The 21,684-nt window shown below is 44.2% G+C and overlaps 1 protein-coding gene across 10 annotated transcripts in view; it reads left to right on the forward strand.

The window, feature by feature from the left end:
- Window positions 1-21,684, forward strand: part of FGGY (FGGY carbohydrate kinase domain containing) — a 417,204-nt gene that overhangs the window by 258,057 nt on the left and 137,463 nt on the right. For all 10 annotated transcript variants that reach the window (XM_042997390.1, XM_042997395.1, XM_042997396.1 and 7 more), the window contains one exon: window positions 18,324-18,431. In XM_042997390.1, coding sequence (XP_042853324.1) covers window positions 18,324-18,431 — 108 coding nt within the window. The remainder of the gene's footprint in view (window positions 1-18,323; window positions 18,432-21,684) is intronic.

Genomic DNA, 21,684 nt, shown 5'->3' on the forward strand with positions numbered 1-21,684 from the left:
TTCTCCCTTCCCCCTCCTCACTGACAAATCTCTTTCTCGACTTAATCAGTTAACATTACAACATGCTATGATAGCTGTCTTCTAAAGAACCAGAGGGCAGGAGGGAGAAAAAAACTCTCTTGACCCCACATCCCATTCTTAGACCCCCACTTATCTGCTCATCTTTGCTTTTCTACCCTCCTCTGTCACTCTTCTTGTTCACACCACTCTAGCTATACTGCTTATGTGAGATAGCAAGCACATCCCTGCCACAGGGCCTTTGCACTTGCTCTTACCATTCTGCTTATGTCACACCAAACTGCATGCTTCACTCCCTCACAGTCTCTGCTTAATAGAGCCTCATAATTAAGGTCCACCCAGATCACCCTGTATTAAAATAACAATGCTCGCCCCCACCATACTACTTAACCTCTCTCTCTTGCTTTATTTTTCTAAACAGTATTGTCACAGCTGACATATATATATTCAAATATTCGTGTGTTTTTATCACTCTCCACCAGATTATATGTTCCATGAAAGTGGGATTTTGTTTTCTCATAGCTATGTTTTTCAGACCTTGAACCATGCCTTGAATATAGTAGACGCTTGTATTCAAGAAATACTTCTTTGTTTTTTGATCTTTTGGTTTTTATTTTTGAGAGAGAGAGTGCATGCAAACGGGAAAGGCAGAGGGGGTGGGGGGGTGGGAGAGACAGAGCGAGAGTGAGAGAATCCCAAGCAGGCTCCACACTGAACCTGGAGCCTGACGTGGGGCTCAATCCCACAAGTGGTGAACATGACCTAAGCCGAAAGCAAGAGTCAGATGCTCAACCAATGGAGCCACCCAGGCACCCCATGAAATACTTCTTGAATGAAGGAATGCTTCCTAACTTATTTTAGCCTTTCCACATGCCGTGCCTTCCATCATGAAAGCTTCCTTTTACTCCTTTTCCTTACAGCCCAGCCCCAGCTGAGCCTGTTAAATTCTGTGCAGGCTTTGAGAATGCATTTCCATACCCCCTCCTCTGTGCCACCACCGCAGCCAGATTTAATTTCTCTCCCCAGAACTGATAGCTCTCTGTTACATTTCGCTTTAATCAAGTTCATTCTCGTAACCACTGCATCGTACTGCCTCTCAGACTTCTATGTTCTTTCTTGATTTTTAGGTTTACAGATGACTAACGCAGCAAGCACAGGTGCTTCTCCCATTGTAAAACTGGGAAGTAGCTGTCTTTGAACTGCAGGCAGCAGTGCGCATCCTCAGTCTAGAATCATCCTCAGTCTGAACATCCTCCTCCTTTAGCCCCACCGCATGTATTTTCCCTCCTCCTTCTCTGTCTCCTGTTAATATTCTTCTTCCTCTTCTTCATCATCACGTCCATGGGCACATTACACATCAACCATTTCCCTCAAGCTTCTTTCATTTAATGTTAAGGAGAAAGCCCACCTCTTCCACGGAGTGTCCTTCCCTGTGACTATGGGGAATGAGAATTCTTTCTCTCACTTGACCTTTGTAATAGCTGACACACGCCCCTGGCCATTTATGATATAATGCTAAGTGGTGGTCGTCGTTAACGGCTTGGATTAAATTTTTGTCTGGTTCATACGTGGGGGAAATGACTTTGGGCTGGTGACCACACAAGGTCATTTTAGATCTTCCTTGAAAAGGGTTTGCTAGGCGAGGCTGATCAGTCGCCACAGCTCTGTGCCTCCCCGGTAAGATCCCATTAGGGTTTTGGTCAAGAGCACGGTAATATTTCATGACACAACTTGGAAAAGTTAAAAATTTACAGACCAACTAATGTTTTGTGTTTTTTTTTTTCTCTCTCTCTCCTCCTTTTGCCTTACTCATTATTGTTTATTCCCTGAGACCATTTGCATGAGGAGGAGGAGTTTCATTAGAATCCCCAGCTGAAAAAGTCTTCATTGGACACAATTGGACCTAGAGAGAAAACGATCTCACAACTTGTGTTGAGTGAGACATACTAACTAGGATCTTACGCAGCTTGTTTGTAAACTGTTGGTAATCAACTTAAATAGAACTTCTTCCCTAAAGCTTGGCCTGGGCTTCCTCCCGTGACCCCAGGCAAAAGTACCCTCACCTTCCTTTGCGTTACTGTAGCGTTTGATTCGTAACTGTGTTGTTCCACTCATTGGATTTTATAAAAATGTATTAAATGTATGTCTCTGGGCTAGACCTGCAGCTCGCAAGGCCTGCAGCCATGCCTCATTCATCCCTGTGTACTCGGGCCCTTACATGTAACATTCGTGCAGTACAAGTTGAAAAATACGCTGAGCTACTGTCTGTCTAGGCCAGTTCATAGAGTCAGTGGACATTGGTTGAGTAGCTGCTTGTGTGCCAGGTATTTTAACATATCTGGTATTCTCTGTTCCTTACGGTTTCTCTCCCTCCAACGTATTGATCTCCCTGTGTTATAGATGAGAGAGTAAAGGGATTTACCCGGTCACGTAGTAAGCGGCAGACCTAGCTTTGAATTCAAGTCGCTTGAAGACACATCCAGTGTTTCTACTCCTTCGTTAGAGCTCAACACCTTTTTCAGGCACCCATCCATAGTGTTTGGCTACCAAATCTATTGCAGCATGAAAAATGTTTCTGTAACTGTAATCATCCATTTGATGACCAGAACGGGAGACTCAGAAGGAATGTGTGAAGATCATCTAATTCAGTACTCTCATTTGCAGATGACAGAATGGAGTCCCGGAGAGGAAGCAGGTCTTAGCCAGAATCTCTCCTACCAGTTTGAAAGATGTTATCCTTCTCTTTCCCATTGCCCCTAAAGGAGTTATTCTAATTCCTTAGCATTCTTTTTTTTTTTTTTTTTTTTAATTCCTTAGCATTCTGATGACCTTCTGCACGGCATGGCCCATGATGACCAGTGAACTCAACATGAAACTATTCCCCTTCACACTCTGTCTCCTTCAGCCCTGCTCCAAGATGTCCTGTACTCCCTGATGCCTCTCCCTTTGCCTCCTCTCCCCTGTCCTGTCTAACAACTCTCGCTTAGCCTTCCGATCTGAGCTCAGGGGTCACCTCTTCCTGGAAGCTTTCAGAATCACTGAGATGGCCCCATGGCACGTGCCTCTGTCACAGGGCATACTCCTCCCTGTTGCTAGTTACCTGGGCCTGTGTCTTCCTTGTTCACATGGCTGTGAATTCCTTGATGGCAGGTGTTGTGGCTCCTCCGTTTCTGTATTGCCAGGATCTAGTACAGTCCCTGGAATGAAGTTGGCTTTCAGTCAGTTTTGATGGACATGGTCACTCAGCAGGATCCCACTGTGAAGTGATGTGGTGTGGTGAGTGCTCGCCGTTTTGAGATCTTGAAGGTGAACATTTTTGAAGACTCTCCCAGTATCAAGGATGCAAAGGAGGTCATCATTTCTTAATGCCACAACTATGTCTTGTTGTCCCTAATATTTGAGGGCCGTTGTTGAGTGCAACCAAGAACTTCGGTAGGAGGGTCTGGCGTGGCATGTGCGGGAGAGCCGCTCATCTAATACTGATGATCTCATAGTGTCTGTTCTCGACTGCAACGAAGAAAAAGAAAATGTGTCCATGTCCTTTCTGTTGTGTGGTACAACTGACTACAGGATGAGTCCCTATGCAACATCTGTCTTCATACCAAAATCAAAGCTTTTAAATTCAGCGAGCGAGGCTCTCCTCTGGTGCGTCATCCTACAGGAGACCAGAAGGATGATGGCTTTGGGGGGATATAAAGGTGTTTCTGACTTCTCTGAAATCATGTACATCCACTCTCAGTATTAGGCCAACGGAGAAATTACTGACCTTTGAAATAAAAAAGAAGGGTCTTCGTGTTGACATTGACACTTTTGTCCAGGTGAATGAGAGCGATTCATTTGATTTTTCAGGGCTTCCTCTCTTTATCGAAAAAAAAAAAAAAAAACGACTTTTCCTACTTCCTACAGGTATCAAGCATTGGTGGAACTAGTGACAGCTGTCTGGAAACCCTCTGTAGCACAGAGACATCTTAGGGGCATTGAGGCCCATTGGGAACATGGGCTGTTGAATGGGGAACATATGTGGTGTGCGGTGTTTCCTCCATGGAAGACTACCTTTACCCTTGGCCGTAGGCAAGAGTCCTTCTGTAGGGTGTGGGTACCAGGCTGGTGTCCTCAACTGAGTCCACTTCTGGGTGATGATCCTAACCAAGACTTTCAGGGCAGGGAGAGTTAGTGGAGTGCATTTTAGCCAAAGTTATTGGGGAAAGCCAGGATTTGGAAGACTAAATCCAGATGCTAGGCCCTGTGGAGCAGGCATGACATGGATGAGGGATGGAGCAAGGGTCTTGGGCCAGATGTTAACTGAACCAGGGCAGAGTCAGGTGGTTTCAAAGTGCAGGTCATGTGGCGCCTGGGCGGCTCAGTCGGTTGAGCGTCCGACTTCGACTCAGGTCATGATCTCGCGGTCTGTGAGTTCGAGCCCCGCGTCGGGCTCTGTGCTGACAGCTCAGAGCCTGGAGCCTGCTTCAGATTCTGTGTCGCCCTCTCTCTCTGCCCCTCCCTCGCTTATGCTCTCTCTCTCTGTCAAGAATAAATAAAACATTAAAAAAAAAAAAAAGTGCAGGTCAGATGTGCGGCTTGGGCGGTTTAAAAGCCCAAGATCAAGGTAGCACTTTGGGACCGTTTAAAGCATAGAGGGGCCAAAAGCTGTGGGAGGGTGAATCAGGACAGAGGAGATGGATAGAATGAGGTGAGGCAGTGAAGGGCTTTTGGATAAACATATTTTGATGGAACTGTTGACTTAGCAAAATAGAAGAAACCACACACACTTACACACCATGAAGCTGATCTGCAGCCCCGAGGCTCCGGGGGGCCAGGGAAGGCCCAGCTCTGTGTGGGACACTTACGTAGCCTGTGGACCACAAGAACTTTGGGGCAATGTAACAGGTGATTATCATCCATTATGCATTCAGTTGTGAATCAGAGCAAATTAAAATGAACCGTCGTGCAAGTCCAACTCTGGTAATCCTGAATGTGTGCTTGAGAGGGGACGGCAGTGGGTTCGTGGGCTTCTGGCTACAGAGTAACCAAAACGTAACTTGGGACTATTTCCCCATTGCCTTCAAGAGAAAAATCCCAATTACTTAGCCTGTCATGATAGAGCCTTCATGATCTAACCTCTGCCTGTCCTCCCGCTCATAGGTTTGATTTTTTTTTTTTTTCCTTATCTCCTGTTCCTGGAAGCCTTACCTTGAGCAAGTTCTATAACTCCTCTAAGCCTCAGTTCCTGCATCTGTAAAATGGGAATACTGATACCTGTCTTTACAGGCCTGCGGTAATTATTAAATGAGATAATGCACATAAAGCCACTTAACATAGTCCTTTGCTCCTCGTATATGGCAATTCCACATTTGTGGGATTTTGGTTATTATTACTGTAAATTCTGCCTTGCAGGCAAACCATAATACTCTCTTCATGCCATTGTTATACTAAGGACCTACGCCTTTATTGACGTGCTTATCAGAGTTTCTTGCTATTCTTAGATTAGCTGTCATACATCCTAACTACATTGAAAACTTAGGACAATGACAGTATCTTTTTCATCTGTTTCCCTAGAACCTGACCCCATAGTAGGTGCTCAGTTAAATGTTTGCTGAAGAAATGTGTGAAGTGTCTCTCTTTTCCAGAATCTTGATGCCCACCAGTCCCCAGATGCTTCCTGGGTCCCCCTCTCATTACCCATGTTAGGCACCTACTGTGTGTGGGAAACCACACCAGGTGCTTGCATGCATGATGTCGGTTAATAGCCCCACAACCCTACAAGGCAGCTAGCCTATGCAGAGCCTCGATTAACACAAATGCCTCAAGTCTAAACATTAGATGACTTTTTTACCATGAACCCACTAGGAACCCACATTGAGATCCAAACAGTCCTCCTGGTCTGGCATGAAAAATGAGACCCAGATTTCTTCCACTTAAAACTCACTGTATCTCCAGCTATTCCCACCCTCTGCTGGCACTGCTGTTGTTTGTACCTTACCAGGATTAAGCAGACCGGTCTGTACTCTGAACTCAGAAAAATGCAGAGGAAACATTTCCTGGCTTTAAGAAAACGAGAGTGCAGCTCTTAATTGTTGATTATTTACTGTGTGCAGGCAGCACGTCAGGGCTTTTTTTGCATTGCTTCTAATCTTTCTGAACATCCTGGAAGATGAATATTCTTGTGTGTCTTTTACGCTGGAGGAAACTGGCATTTGCCAGGGTCTCATAGCTTGATCATGGAGTTGTGATTCCTGACCTGGCTAAACCAAAACGCCCCTCTGCACGGCACCAGTCAGCCTGGAGGAAGTAGTCTCCCCGGCCCCCCGGCCTCTCTAACCCCCACACCCTTCTCTGTACCCACCCAGAGGCAGCTGCACAGGGACATTCCCTCCTACCATGGCTGAGTGCTCAGTCACCATGTTGAGAGCGCAGGCCAGTGAAGTGGAAAAATAGCTCTTACTCCTCACTCTGACATCTGTCCCTCAGGTGAGAGCCAAATTCTCAAATTGCTAGGCCAATGGCGAATAAGTCTACACCACACACACAGGGTATCACAGTCTACACCATCACACAGAGAGTTCTGCCGGAATTCACACATCCTGGAAGCCAGGCTGGCGTTGGTGACCAGTTTCGTTTAATCTTGTCTCTGATTGCTGCATGATGAGTGGGGAGAAGGGAAGAAGGCAGGACCATAGGGAAGCACACTGATCTCTCCAGAAACCGGCTTTGGTTTGCTCCTTGAGAGCACTCTTAGGCACTGCCCTGACCCTTCTCTGTAAACCCACAGCAAGAGCTCAAATGTCCAGGAAGGGAAAGGGCAAGGGCTGGTTCCACTGGCCCCTTACGTTCTTTGGACTTTTGTTGTTCTTCCAGTAGCCAGGAGGCAGCCTGGTATAAGAAGAAGAGCATAGCCTTCTTCCCAACCAGACCGAACCAGATCAAATCAAACCCCCATTCTGCCACCTGGAGCATCTATATGACTGTAAACAAGGCTCGGAACTTTTGTGAGTCAGCGTATCTTCATCTGTAACCTGAAGGAAGTGGCAGGATTATCATGAAGATGATGCAGGAGACTGTGTATCAAACAATCAGCACCTAGTAGGTGCTGCTTGGCAAATGTTAGTGGCCTTCCCTCCCTTGCCTGCCTCCATTCACCTGTAATACCTTCTTTTAAAAAAGTCATTGTAACTGTCATTCATTTGTTACTTTGCGAGCCCAATTGTTACTGATTAATAACACAGAAACTATTTAAACCACTCTCACAGAACTGTAACTCTGCCCTACATCATATCATATTATTTCCCAGATAGCTGTTTCTCCCCCTCTCTTCCCTGTTATCCCCTGTTTTTCTTTTGTCTAAGGAAATCCAGATGGGCCCTATACATTCTTCTACACTGGATAGCCTCCGCCAAGGGTTAAAATCAGGTCTGTTTCACATGCAGATGATCTATTCATAACAAAAGCTGCCTCCTGGCCTTTGGCCACAGCTGAACACTGTTACTCTCAAGCCCTCATTTCATTTGTTTCTGATTGTCCTACAGTGTTTACATATCTTACTTATTAGCATGGTCTTTTATAGAGTACAGGCAGAGGGCAAACCCTCCAGATCAGCTTTCCCTCTGAGTGCCCTTTCTTCCTCTGGTCTCCTTACCTCTGTGGACTATTTCTCTTCCAAAAAAACTCACTCAAATAGGGAAGCAATTTTTAAGTCCCCCCCCCTTTTTTTTTTAAATCTGAGAGTCACTTAGCATTCTCAAAAAACTGCTGTTGAATATGGAGAAAAGGGAAAAGGTAGCACGGGAATATATGATATTTCTCTCTCTCTCTCTCTCTCTCTCTCTCTCTCTCTCTCTCTCTCTCTCTCTCTCCTCCCCCCCCCCCTTTGACAAAGGAAAATCCCATCTTGTCTACTGACTTTCCAAGGGACATATTCCATTCAGGGCCCAAAGGGAGCTGGGCTGACTCTGTCTGCCTGCCGGGTCCTTGTCTCTCCTGTGTACAGCCTTTTTTCTATAAAAAGGTGTCTCAAGAAGCTTGTGGACACTTGAGTCAGATTTGAGTCTAAAACCTGGTTCTGCCCCTCTTTGTGAGCCTGGAAACTTGAATTAACATCCTTGGAGCTCATTTCCCTTGACCATCGAAACCAGGTGACACAGCCTTGCCCAGCATCGCAGGTGGGGGAGTGGATGTAAAACTGCCCCATGTGGGGACGACAGAAGCTTCGCGTAGACATCTCTCCAGCTGATGGCGGTGACTCCCTGGTGTGCTGGCCTGTGTAGGATTCAGAGGCATGGCCCAGACATGGCAGGAAGACGGGCCCTTATCGATGTCTGACATGGACGTGCTGGTACCTGTGTCGCTTGTGTGCTGCCTCTGGTAACATATTCGGTGGCCAAACAACGTGGGGTTCCTACCCTGTCTCTCCATCTTTCTCCTGACCTCCTGCTATCTGACCATCACGACTTTTTAATGCTCTCGCGGTCTCCTTCATTACAGAGCAGATGTAAGGGATGAACTCCTTCACCCTAACACTCGATAAACATTTGTCAGTTTATGACACGTGGGCGGTTCTTCAGTCACGGAACCACCCAAGTGTCCCAGAGTCTTTAGTTCTCTTTGCCCGGCCACTTTAGCCTTCTCATCTTCTCTTAGGCCAAAAGCGGAGAGACAGTTCTGAAGATCGGGATTCTTCAGGTCCAGACTTGTGTGGACACGTCCCAGGTCCCAAATTCCCTGAGCTGAACCTGAGAAGCAGGAGTGGGTTCTTTCGGGGAGTGCTTCCAAAAGGCAATGATTGATGCATCTGCCCAGAAATGCTGACTTTTTTCAAAAGAGGCCCTGCTATAATTCAGCCAGGATTCTCTTTGCCTTTACACCTTACCCTGTTAACAGGTACCTCTCAGTTGTGCTTACGCCCAATGACAGATCTTGCCAGTAGAAGTTAATGCACCTGAGTGATCGTGTTGATTCCTATCTTGCTCCTTCTCTACAGCCCGTGCAAACCCTGTACCCTACTTTAGATTTCCAGTCAAGATGGTGTCAGATCTTGCTTTTTAAAGTTAAATGCCTGCATGTAATCCACTCCATAAATAAGAAGTACACCTTGGCCAGTATGGAGGTGATGATATTAATACAGGCTCCATTTCCCTGGGTCACTGAATGTACCAGGCACTGTACCAAGGCCTATAATAGATTGTGCCACATTTAGTCTTTACGGGTCTATAAAAGAGGTCCTGTTTGCCCCACTTTTCAGAGGAACACCCCAAGGACCAAAGTCATACAACAAGTTAGGACTAAACATTCAGAGCCACACCGGACAATCTCTACACCCGGGGTCAGACTTATGAGACAACATGTGAGACTATACACTGGTATCAAAGCAAAAGTCGTAACAAGGGAAACTCAGAAGCTGAGCAGGAGCAGGGCAGGAAGAGAAAGTGCCCACAACTTAGCAGTCGGAAGTCAGAGGATACCTGACCGAGACTCTGTGTGTTGGGGTGCCGTGTGCTTGTTACAGAGAAAAGGCTGTGTCATGCTCGTGTGCACCTGCTGACCGGCCTCGGCTGTAAGGCTGCCTGAGGCAATTTTTTACTGAACTCTGTAAGGGAGAGCTGCTTTTCCTAAACAGCTAGTTTAGAATCAAAGGGAGGCATCGGCTGGGTCATATTGGAGAAGCACTCAGTTAGTCCTCTGCTCACTCCTGGGGATGTGACAGAAGTAGAAGATAGGGTTCTGACTCGGAGGGTCCAGCTCACCATGTGACCTGGAACATCTGGTGACCACCACGCAGAAAGGGCGCCCTCTCTCCTCTCATTAGCTGCCTCCCCTTCCCCCACTCACATCACCAGCCCCTCCTCCCTTACTCACAGGATCCACAGAAGAGACCGATAACTGTTTACTCACTGCAGATTGTTTAGGCTGTGAAAAGACGCAAACTATGATTTTGTATCTTTGGGGTCATACAGCTCTTGGAACTTTCAAAGCTGAGAGCCGGTCTGAGCTCACTGGAGCCAGTCAAGCATCTGTAGAGAGGAGGCCAAGTGTGGCTTCTTATCTGCAAGAGAGAGAAAATTGGGGGAAATTTTAGGACTGCCTCAAAGTTTTCTTGGTCATTCAGTCTCTTGCAAAGCAACTTTGGGTGTGTTTTAAGTGTATGTGAATGAGAAACATATGGATTAAATTTCTCTTGTGATCACATATGGGTTTCAGAATGATGAAGAATAAGGAATTCAGGGTTTAAGGAGTCCAAAATACTTTGCAAATAACTCAGGACATTGCAAGCAACATTTGGCTGCCTCCCTCCATCCCAGATTTGGGGACTGTTTGGTTGGGTGACAAACCCATTCAGTGCCCTCCCCGCCTGCTCAACTGCTAAGCCCCAGGAGGTATCTGTAGGCAGGTTTTCATGTGTTCTTGTTTTGCTCAAACTGAAATAAAGGGATTGGATTTCTAGGAAGGGCATGCTCTATACTGGAGGACTCTTAACCTTTCAGAAACCTCCAAATATAGCAAAGGGAGATTTGGCAAGCCTGAAGCTTTGTTAACTTTGTGCCGCTTACAGGTGAATTACAGCTGTGAGTATCTGCGACGTTGTTAATAACTTTAGCCATGTGCTGCATTTGTATGGTTTGGTTTACAAAGCATATTATATGCACATAGCATGTTAAGTATGCATTACTTAATTATGTAATCCAATTACGTATGACTTACGGATGTAGGTATACACACTTAGACATATATGTCAAAATAATCTACAGTATAGAAGGACAGAAGGTTAAGGAAGATGCTGGAAGAAGCAGCTAATAACCCAGTCAGAGTTTAGAGAAGCTTCCCAGAGCAGATGATATTGAGCTAAGTTCTATAAAAGGACATGGAAGGGTTAGGGGGAAGTCAGAAGAAATGCCTTTTAGAGAGAAGAGAAATTATGAAGACATACAGATGAGAAAGAAGGTGGTGTACGTGGGGATTTCTGGGCTGTGATGGGCTCATTGGAGTAAAAATAATGGGGCAAAGGATGAGGAGATGTACCATGTGTGATTAGACCAGACTTGTAGATAAAAGCCAGGTCAGAAAGCTCTCCTATGTCACGGGGCACTTCTAAAGGATGTTTATAATAGGGCCTGAGTTTGGGACGAAAATTTGGGACTCAACAGCACAAAAGTTGTCAGTGCACATGTGGGAATGGATGGGCTGCCCCCATGAGATGTGGCAAGTGAGACAAGCAAAGAGGAGTAAATGCAGGAAGGAAGAGCAAGGAGAACCTTCCCAAGGGACAGCACGAAGAAGGGGCAAAGCCTAGACTCCAACCCAGGACTTTGTATTCCAGATCTTCCCACTGTCCCAAAAAGGAGTGGAATTAAACCATCTGTTATTTCACATTCCTTGAGGGGATATCACGTCCTAAGATTTTTAAGCACATTATACCACTTAGGACTCACACAAAACTCTGTGGGAGGTGAGATTATCCCCATTTATAGATGAGGAAACTGAGTCCCAGAGAGATTTAAAGGAACATGGCTAATAAACAACCCAACCACAATTGAAACTGAGGTTTGTCTGACTCCAAGGTCTCTGCTGACATTACTAAACCGTGTTCACTGCCTTTTGAGAGAAGATGTGGTTCCTCACTATTTCATAGGAGAAGCAAGTAACTCACTACAGTTTCATCTGAGAAGTGCAAAAATAGAGGTCAATGCTAAGAGCCCTATTCAAAAACCAAATTCTCTCTGCTCTTTTTTGCACTGTGTAGTGAGCTGGGAGTTGGCTGGAATGTGTATAATTTTTTTTTTTCTAGTAAGACGATAGCACAGTCCATTTGGAGGGAGAGATGAGCCACCACGGAAATACTCAGTCCCACACATGCCTGCGGCTACCCTCTAAAATTCCCAACCTGGCTGGAGGCACTCAAAACAAAACCTCCTGTTCCCTCTCAGGACCACTGGCGCCTGGAGCCTGCCTGCTGCCCCTGCCAGAGGTTTAGGCCAACCTCGGGGATGATGGGGTGGGGGCAAGGCGGAACGGAAATTGCTGCAGTAGCTCCCTGCCCTGAGCCCAGTCATCTCTCCCAGAAAGAGGTGTGAGCAGGCGCTCGGGCTTTAGCACCGAAGGGAAACTCAGCTGACAGCAGCGCGGCCTTAGATGAAACTCAGCCAGTGGCATCCACTAACGGAGCCAGCTTGGGCACAGACATGAAAAGAGGCAGGAACAAATGGAGAGAGGCTTCTAATCCCTGCTGCACCATTTCAGATCCTTGTGATCCTGGGTAGTTTGCCTACCCTCTGCATGCCTTTGTCTTCAGCTATAAAATGGGCTGTGCATATTTGACTCCGTATACTATCAGGGTCATTGCAAGACTGAATACAAATAGAAACTTACAAATCACTTGATACCTGACTGACACCCAGCCCATCCTGTGCTCTGGCTCCTCCTAGATTGCAAACCTCAAGAGGCTCTGATGCCCATCTTTCCGTATCTATTCGTGTTGGAAACAATAGTTTGAATTCAGTGTGTATTCAATAAATACTTGCTGAATATGTGCTCAGCAAATATAAAAGATTATAATTATAGATGGTAGCCATTATATACAACCCATGAAGTTGACAGTCAACAAATGCCCCTTATAATCCTGGCCACGGGTCACAGAGGTGGCAAAGCAAAGTCGGTAGTTAAGAGAAGCCCCTCGAGACCACCCAGTTTGATCCTCTGAGCCACAGAGCAGAGTCTGTGTTGAAAGAGCTTGCTGGAGAATTCTGATTGGCCAGCTGGAGAAGAATGACTCCGCTTCTTGGAATCTTAGATAATCTCAAAGACAAAGGAGATATTAAATATTCTAGTCCAATCTAACTACTTTATAGACGAGGAAAATAAAGTCGGCAGAGGAAAAGAAGTTGGTAGTCCATAGCTTGGATCTTGTTTGGATCTGAAGTTACCCTTTTATATACTATCTATCTGATTTCCTTCAACTTAGATTTCCTCGTTTGTGGGGTAAGTATAATAGGACCTATCTCATTGGGATGTCACAAGTATTATGTGATAGAATTTATAAAGAGCCTAGAAGAGTATTTGGCATCTTCTGAAGCCCACAGTAACTGTTAGCGATTACCATTTTAGTATTTCTTATTATTATCCTTATTTCTGCGTTATTTCTTACTCTCGTTGCTTGACTTAGAGGGTTGTTTGAGGCTTTTTTCCTTTTAAAAAGCCACAGCTTTTTCAAAATTGAATTTTTCACAAGCATTAGGACATATAAATGCAGAAATATACCTGTCCTTCAAACTTTATGACCTTTTATTTAAAGTAAAATTCAGAACTTTAAGCCCTCATGAAAACCAGAATGCTTGTGCAGCTTCATGAGTGTGCCCCTAGCCCACACAGTCCTTTCTGCCTGGCATGCCCTCCTTCTTTACTTAGGGAAACACTTACTCCTCCTTCAAGGCCTCGCTCCGTGTGGCCACCTATGGAAAGACTACAGCTTGGGTTCCTACCCCTCCTTCCCTCTCTTACTGTGGGGCTTAGCATGATTTGTTGTAATTTCTGAATTTCTGCCTCTTGTCTGCCTGGTCAGACTAGGAGCTCTTTGAGGAAAGGAGCCATGCCTTATTATTAATTATTTGTGTTATTACCATTTACTTTGTTACTTTAATAGCCTCGATGCTGATCTCAGTGCCTGGTGTATGGTGTGCAACCAAATGTTTTGTCTCATTGTGGGCTTCTTTAACTTTATTGATAGCACACACAATTTAAGAATATAGCAAGGGTCTGTGTACTGTTTAAACAATACCACATGGAATACTCATATACCACCACCCATTAAAAAGAATATGAGAATATTTCCAGTACCTTCTAAGTGCAAATATTTATACAATTAAATAAATGTCAACTAGTTTCTTGTATTTTGCTTAATGTTCTAGCTCTTTGAAGTAATCTTGAATCTTGATTTGGACATGCCCCATTCTAAGCAATCCTCCCAAGTTAACACCATCTGAAAACATGATAAGCTTTACTTCTGTATCACTTTCTACTTCAGTGTTAACAATATTGGCTAAATCAGGCCATGGACAAATCTAGAGACCTTCTTACATGATCATAATTACTTTTGGTTGTGGTCATTCAACTCTGTCACCTGACTGTTCTCTCATACAAACTTCGTTTCAAGGAGAACTAATGTCTATTTGGTATTTAACATATAATAAGGTCTTGGTAGGTGATAACTTATTTCATCTTCACAGAAGTCTTTCAACATTCACATCGATACTCCCATTTTTGTATAACCATATATTTTCTTTTTCTCTTTTCTTTTAAGTAATCTCTGTTATCCAACATGGGGCCCAAACTCACGACCCTGAGATCAAGAGTCACACGCTCCACTGACTGAACCAGTCAGGTGCCCCTTAATCCTCCCATTTTGTTAAATGTTTATTTTTGAGAGGGAGAAAGAAAGAGGCAGAGAGAGGGGGAGAATCTTAAGCAGGCTCTGTGCTGACAGCACGGGGCTTAGACTCCCAAACCACAAGATCTGAGCTGAAATCAAGAGTCAGAAGCTTAATCGACTGAGCCACCGAGGTGCCCTGATCCTTCCATTTTTGAATTGAGGCTGAGGCCCATTTATGTCCTTGTGTAAGATCACCTGGCTGGAATATGGCAGTTGGGAATAGAATGAAGATAGGTATTTGACTCAACCCATGTGTTCTTCTCTTCACAAGTGTATTGGAGAAAATTTATCAAAAGCTTTTGGAAATGCAGATTCCCTAACTTATTTGTCAGCAAAACCAAAAGGTTTGTTCCATTTGAATGAGTCTGTATTGACTGTGATGGCCCTTGCTTTCTGCCTTCGAGAGGCAAAGAAGGATTCCAAGAAGCAAAGGTAGCCTAAAACTAAGACAACACTTTGGCAGAGACAACTATGGAACCTGTAGAGTGTGGTGCCTGACTCCTTGGCAGTTTTTTACAACCTTGGACACGTAATTGAACTCTCTCAGCCTTAGTTTACACATCTAGACAATAGGAATAATGATGGAATCTTCCCTTAGGGTTTTCATGAGGGTTAAGTGATTTAATTCCTATAATATGCTTGGAGTAAGGCCTTTGGTAAGTAGCCAGTCCATCTTAGCTGTTGTTGCCAACAACACCACGATTACTAGGAAGTCAGCGTCCTGCACAGACAGTTGTTACCAGTGGAGTAAAATGAACTCCCTCCTTTGGGTAACAGAGCAGCCTCCAGGATAGCCCACAGCATGGGTAAGAGCTTTCACAAAAATATTTTTAAATATTTAGGTTCATTGCAAAGGATTAAAGCACACAGACATATACAAATGCGCGTTCTCTCTCTCTCTCAAAACAAACTATTACTTGTTTTCTCCAAGAGCACAGGGCTTGGAAGTGATTGGAAATGCTCTGGGGAACATATTTCTGTCTTGGTTTCCTCGCTTCACTCAGATGTCTGATGAGAAGCATTTGCCATTTCAAACGAGTGAGCATGAGCAGGAGTCGGCTCAAAGCTTTATACGTGGGCAGAGCCAGGCAAAGCCTTCACCTGACATTTCGGAGCCGCAGAACCACACTCTTCCAATGGAGCTCTGCTATGGCTGACTCAGGAGCAGGTTTAAATTTTGAGACAGGGTGGAGGTGGGGTGTGATGAGTAACCTTCCAAAGCAGAGTATGTACTACAAGTTACAAATAAAGCCTGCCATCTGGTTTGAGGCCGGCATCTGCCTGGGTTCAAATCCCACCTTGGACAGTTACTAACTGAGTGACTGTGGGTATCTTATACAGCCTCTCTGAGACTTATCTATCAAATGGGGCTAAGAGTCCTGGAAGGGAAGGGGTGCTGGGCAGGAAAAGAGATGATTTGACTTTGGTTGTTATCCATCTACCTGTCAAACACTGGGTTCTTAATGGTTGTGAACATGAGCTATCTTATTCACCCCAAAGCCACTCTGGGATGCAGTTTAGGGAGTAGTTTCTAGGCCCGGCACGTGATAAATGTTCACGGGCAAAGACCAAGTGACAAAAATGAAGATCGTATGGTGTGTGCTCCTTCCGGCTGGAACACTCTCTGTATCGTACACACATACACAAAAGCACACATACACACACTCCTACTCACACACATACCTTCACACCTACTAAATAACTTCTATATATGTTTTACTTCGTAATTCTGATGTTACCTCCTAAGAAAGCCTTCCCTGACCCATAGACTGGATTAGGTACCTCACTTATTTGCTCTTATCAGACCTTTTGATTTTCATTCATTTACATATCACGCTTTATAATTACACATCTGTGTGGTGGTCTGATTAATATTTTTCTGAGGCTGCCCAGTGATTTATCTCTTTTGCCTAGGACGGAAGGGTTTTCTAGGACGCAAGGCCTTCTTGGTACTAAACCAAGAGATTCCTGGCCAAACTTGAATGATTGCTTGCTGTAATCTGTCTGAGGGCAGGGGCTGTGCTGTTTTGTTTAACATTCATTGCCAGTGCCTGGCACAGACTTGGATCACAGTGGGAGTTCAGGAAACATCTGTTATACCAGTAAGGAAAGAAGTATGTCAATGTAAGCCAAACTGACTTTTCTTGCAAAAGTCTGTCTTTTTCCCCTGACATTATTCTTTCTTTTTTAGGTGTTAAATGTCCCTTTTTATAAATTATCTTGATTTCACACAATTTAGAGTTGACAGTGTTTTGTAGTTCCCTTACCTTGCCTCACCTCCTTCCTGTTGGAGCTTCGGAAATCCTGATTTGAGGACTCACTAGTTTAGTGAAAAGGCAACTGGAACAGTTGGGGTCAAGACAAATAATGTTTGTCCATGTGCTAAAATGCTGGACTAAAAATTTCATGAGGGCAGAAATCATGAATATTCAGTTCATTTCTATATCCCCAGGATGAGACATAGTACCAACACATAATAAGGGCTGAATAAATATTTGTAGGATAAATGAATGAATGGATTTGCTGCCTATCCAGAAGACATGTGGGAGTAGATCTGACATGCCTCCCTCCCTTTCCCTCCCCACCCTCCCCTACACTTCTCCACAACCAGAAATATGACTTCAACACGCGTCCCTACTAGATGGATGAGAAACACGCACCATTCCAAATGAGTGAACATGTGGTCCTTCCTCGTCCGTCCAGGTTCATGTCTTGATGTATTCTCCTAATACCTGAAAGGACTTCTGTAGTCTGCTACAAACACACTGCTGCGGTGTCTTGAGTCCTAAGAACACCTCTCCCTCACCTACATGGCTTTGTTCAAGCCCTTCCCTTGACCTAGAATGCCTGCCTCAGTCCTGCTCGTCTGAGCTATGTCCTATTCCCTAAGACCATTCACTCCTGGGCTGCTCTGTCCCCCATAACATTCTATGTATTGTCTTTACCATCCCGTGGACCACACTGCATCCTATTTGTCTATTTACCTGTGGAACTCCCCTCTAGATTGGTAGATTCCTGAAGATAAGAACTCTGTGTGATTCATCTCTTTGTCCCCAGCACCCAAGAGGGGGAGATGGCATGCTATTAGTTGACTAGTAAGTAGTTGGAGAAGGAAGGGAATGTGTCACTTACCTATTACCACAGAAATGCTAGGTGACAAACACAAAATGTTAGTGACATATAAGACATGTGTTTTTGTTCACAAGTCTATCAATTAGCTGGGTGATTGTGGTGATCTGGGCTTGTTAGTGCTGGTTGACTAGGGTGATCTACTGATCTTGTTTGGGCTGTCTCTTATATCTGAGATACACCTGCTACATTTGGGTTGCTTCAGTTCTGTTGCATGTCCTTCCATCCAGCAGGTTAGTCTGGGCTCTTCTCTTTGCAAAGGTTGAGAACCAAGAGGGAGAGTAGAAGCACACAGTCCTCTTGAGACCTAAGTCTAGAAGACTGGTGGTATGACTTCCATCTCATTGTGTTGGCCGGGACAAGTCACGAAGCTGACCTAGATTCCATGGGTGGGGACTCCACCTGTCAGTGAGAGGAGTTGTAAAGTCACATTGCAGAGGAAATGGACACAGGGAGGGGTAGAGTGGGGGACATTTTTGCAATCAGTCTACCACAGAGAGGGAGCCAGCAAGGAAATGTCCTACCAGTTTCTTTCCAAAATGATCTTTTGCTACTCCGACATCTTAAATGAATGTAACAGGAAGACCTTCATCCAAAGATGAAGCCATGCCCTTCCTTTGGAAGGAATGACTTTCTTACCAAAGAAGGTATTTAATAAGAAGTTGAATCACATGGTCACAGAAACATCAGATGGGAGGAGGATAAGGCTTCTTCTAGCCCTGAGCGTCAATTATTTTCACATACTTTGCCTCTTTCTTTTCAGATCAGCAAAGACCCAATTTTTGTACCAGGTGTCTGGGGCCCTTATTTCTCAGCCATGGTCCCTGGGTTCTGGCTGAATGAAGGTGGTCAGAGCGTTACTGGAAAATTGGTAAGTTGACCTTTTCTCAATACGGGCTTAAATGTTTTCATAGCCTTGACTAGTCCATTTTGTCACCCTCCCCATTTACCCCATATATAAAATTTGCAGGCTCCTAAATCAGAAGAATTAGCTTTCTTTTAGAGCACAGCCTAACATATGGTGCATATGCAGCATGCATTTGCCAAAGGAATAAATGTTGGTCCAGGCACTGGTGACTAACGCATCTTGACACCTACCTTTCATGCAAAAATCCCTTTTTTTTTCTCACGTCCGTGAGAGTGATACTCTACTCTGTAAAAAGGACCATGTTGCTCTCCAGCCAGAATCCTTCAGTGGTTCTCCATAGCCTTGGGGACCTCATTCAGATAGTTTTCTGGGCACATCGCATCTTTCATGGTCCAGCCCTTCCAGTCCCACACAGGTACTTGTCACTAAGGCTAGATTGCCTTACCCACAACTTCCCCATGGCTTATGTTATTCTACTCCTCTGTGCCTTTGGATGTGTTTCTTTCTCTGCTCAGAGAGTTCTTTACCACCTGGATAATTTTAGTTGTCTTTTAAGACATGACTCTACTTATAGTATTCTATTATTATTGGTTTACTAATCTGTCATTTCCAGAAATCTATGAGCTCCTTAAAGGCAAAGTCCGTATCATACTTGTCTTTGCGTCAAGCTCAGTGCCTCCTTCATAGAAGGTGCTTAATAAATTTGATGAATTTGTGGGGTTGTCTAATAGGGAAGATAGAAGATGCATAAAAGTGACATGAATACTATACCAGAGGTGCAAAGCAGAGTTGACCTAAAGCTAGGTTAAAGAGCTAACTCTTTGAGGGGGAGAAAGCATTTGTGCTGAGTCTTAAAAGGTAAATAGGGACAAACCAGGCAAAGAAGGGTAGGGCTACTCTTTTAAGCAGAACTGGCATAGGACCAAAGATATGGGAGTTAAAAATAACAAGGCCTACTTGAGGTAATAGCACATAGTCCAGCGTTTAAATTGTGACATAAACTGTTCTTAGAAGAATGACTTAGGATAAAAGTTAGAGAGCTGGGCAGGGACCACATCATAAGAAGTCCCTGTAGAACATGCTCGGGAGCCGATATTTGTCTGGTGGACCAAGGGGAACCAGCAAAAGTTTGGCAGAGCGGATGCATATGTTCAGATCTCAGTTGTCCAGACTCCAGCTAGCAGCCGTGAGGAAGAAGGCCTGAGGACACGTGGCTGAAGGTGGGGAGATGATTTTAGTAGGTTAGTCCACAGACAGAAAGCCTTGCGGGCTTGAATGAGGACAGTGGCAATGATGACTGAGAACTCAGGTCAGGAGAGGTCAGTGGGCCTTCAGGGAGATTACATGTGGAAGGCAAGGGAAAATGAGACCTAGGCTCAGCCAACCTCACATTTACTGTGTTACACTGAAATCATCTGTTTATGGCCTGATTCCGATACCGACTCTCCAAATGTTCAGCAGAGTTATAGTGGTCTGATCCAAAGCTGGCTATGGATGCAAATCACCATTAGTTTCCATTTCTTAGTATATTGCTATTTTATACTTAGCTGCCTCAGGTTCTCTTTCACCGTCCATGGAAGCATAGATGGATGGCTAGATTCAAAGCACATGTTCTGGAGGAATTAAATGGATTAGGCCTTCATCAGGCCCTGCTTTTGAGGAGCTCACTGTCTAGTAGGGAACCTTAGTGACTATAACATAACATCTGATTGGTCTTAATAACCCCATGCTAGAGAAGTTGAGATGACACCACTGTCTGAAGGTGCCATGGGACTCAGGCTTTTCATTCTCCTATTTTAACTAGTGTCATGTGTTTACACAACTCTCAACCTGGATATCCGTTCTTCTCTGTGACACATTGAAAATCCATTACTGAAATATAGCCCTTTTCAACCCTGCGTCATAGTATAATCACCCTTCGCAGACCCAGAACTCCTGGATCACACAATCCAGAGACTTTGTGTTTTTTTTTTAACAAGGATCATGATCCAGTAAACCAACTCTTTGTGCAGGATGCATTGTTCGTGCAGCTGTCCATCAACAGGTTTTCAGAGACTTAATATGCAAATTGAACATCTGTGTCAGTCTGGAAACACTCTTCCCAGTATTTGGCTCAAAGTTTGCTCTGTTGCTATGGATATAAGCCATCTTTTCCCAAACATTATGACATATCTTTGTGGATAAGAATTGGTTCCGCTTGTTTCATGAGCCCTGAATTTAAATAAAAAATGTGACCTCTTTTTCGCCATTAATAAAATCTTCATAATAGTCTACTCTGACTTTCGACGGGAGTCATGGAAATTGTTGGCCCTTCTGTAGTTAGTTGATTTTGTGCCATCAGCCAATCAAGCTGCGTTCGGAGTTCCACTTTGGGCAATTCTACTTCTATAGTTTTATTGGCCGTAGACTAACCTATGGGTTATAGACAGCAAAATCTTAGGAAATCTAAATGCTCACATGATGGGACAAAATCTGAGTCAAGAACAGAACAGATCACCCAAAGCATCAGTCCAGAGAAGACAAGCAAAGAGACAGAAACAACCTATAAAATAGATAAAATAAGAATAATAATGATAGTAATAATAAAAATCACATTTAATTGAGTATCTTTTTCTGTGGACAGGACTTATATATATAATCTTGTTAACTCCTTGCATGATATTCATAATCATCACAATGCCTGCCATTCATTTTTAAGGCTTATTTCCCAGTCTCAGTGCCAAGAGCTTTGCATATACATCTCATTTAATTCTCTCGAAACTCCTGTCAAATAGGTACAGTTGTTGTCCATATTTTTCCGATGAAGAAGAAAAACTGGGTAGCAAGGTACAGCCCCGGGAGATTCCTAGTGCACCATCAGTGGCCTTTTTCTGTGGCTTCTTTGCCTTCCTTTCCTTTTACTTATTCTCCTCAATTCTGTTGTGAACTCTGACCTCTGGTTTTACAACACATTGGTTTCCTAGAGAACACTGCAGGGAGGAAGTTACATTTTTTTATGTTCTTTGTCTCAAATGCACATCTCTGACATGCTGCGTCTGTTCCGTTATTGCATTGTCCAAAGTACATTCTAAACATGCAGTCACAAACATAACCACATGAAGCAGAAGAGGAGAGAAAGGAGAGGAAGAGGGAAGGGAAGGAGGAGAAAGAGAAGGAAAAGAAAAAAAAAAAAAAAAAGAAACAAAAAACTACCTAATCTCTAGATTTGCAGGGTGGGAAGCTATTTTGTCTCATTTTTATAATTAAAAAAAAAAAA

The sequence above is a fragment of the Panthera tigris genome, chromosome C1, assembly GCF_018350195.1.
Source record: "Panthera tigris isolate Pti1 chromosome C1, P.tigris_Pti1_mat1.1, whole genome shotgun sequence".
Lineage (NCBI taxonomy): Eukaryota > Metazoa > Chordata > Mammalia > Carnivora > Felidae > Panthera > Panthera tigris.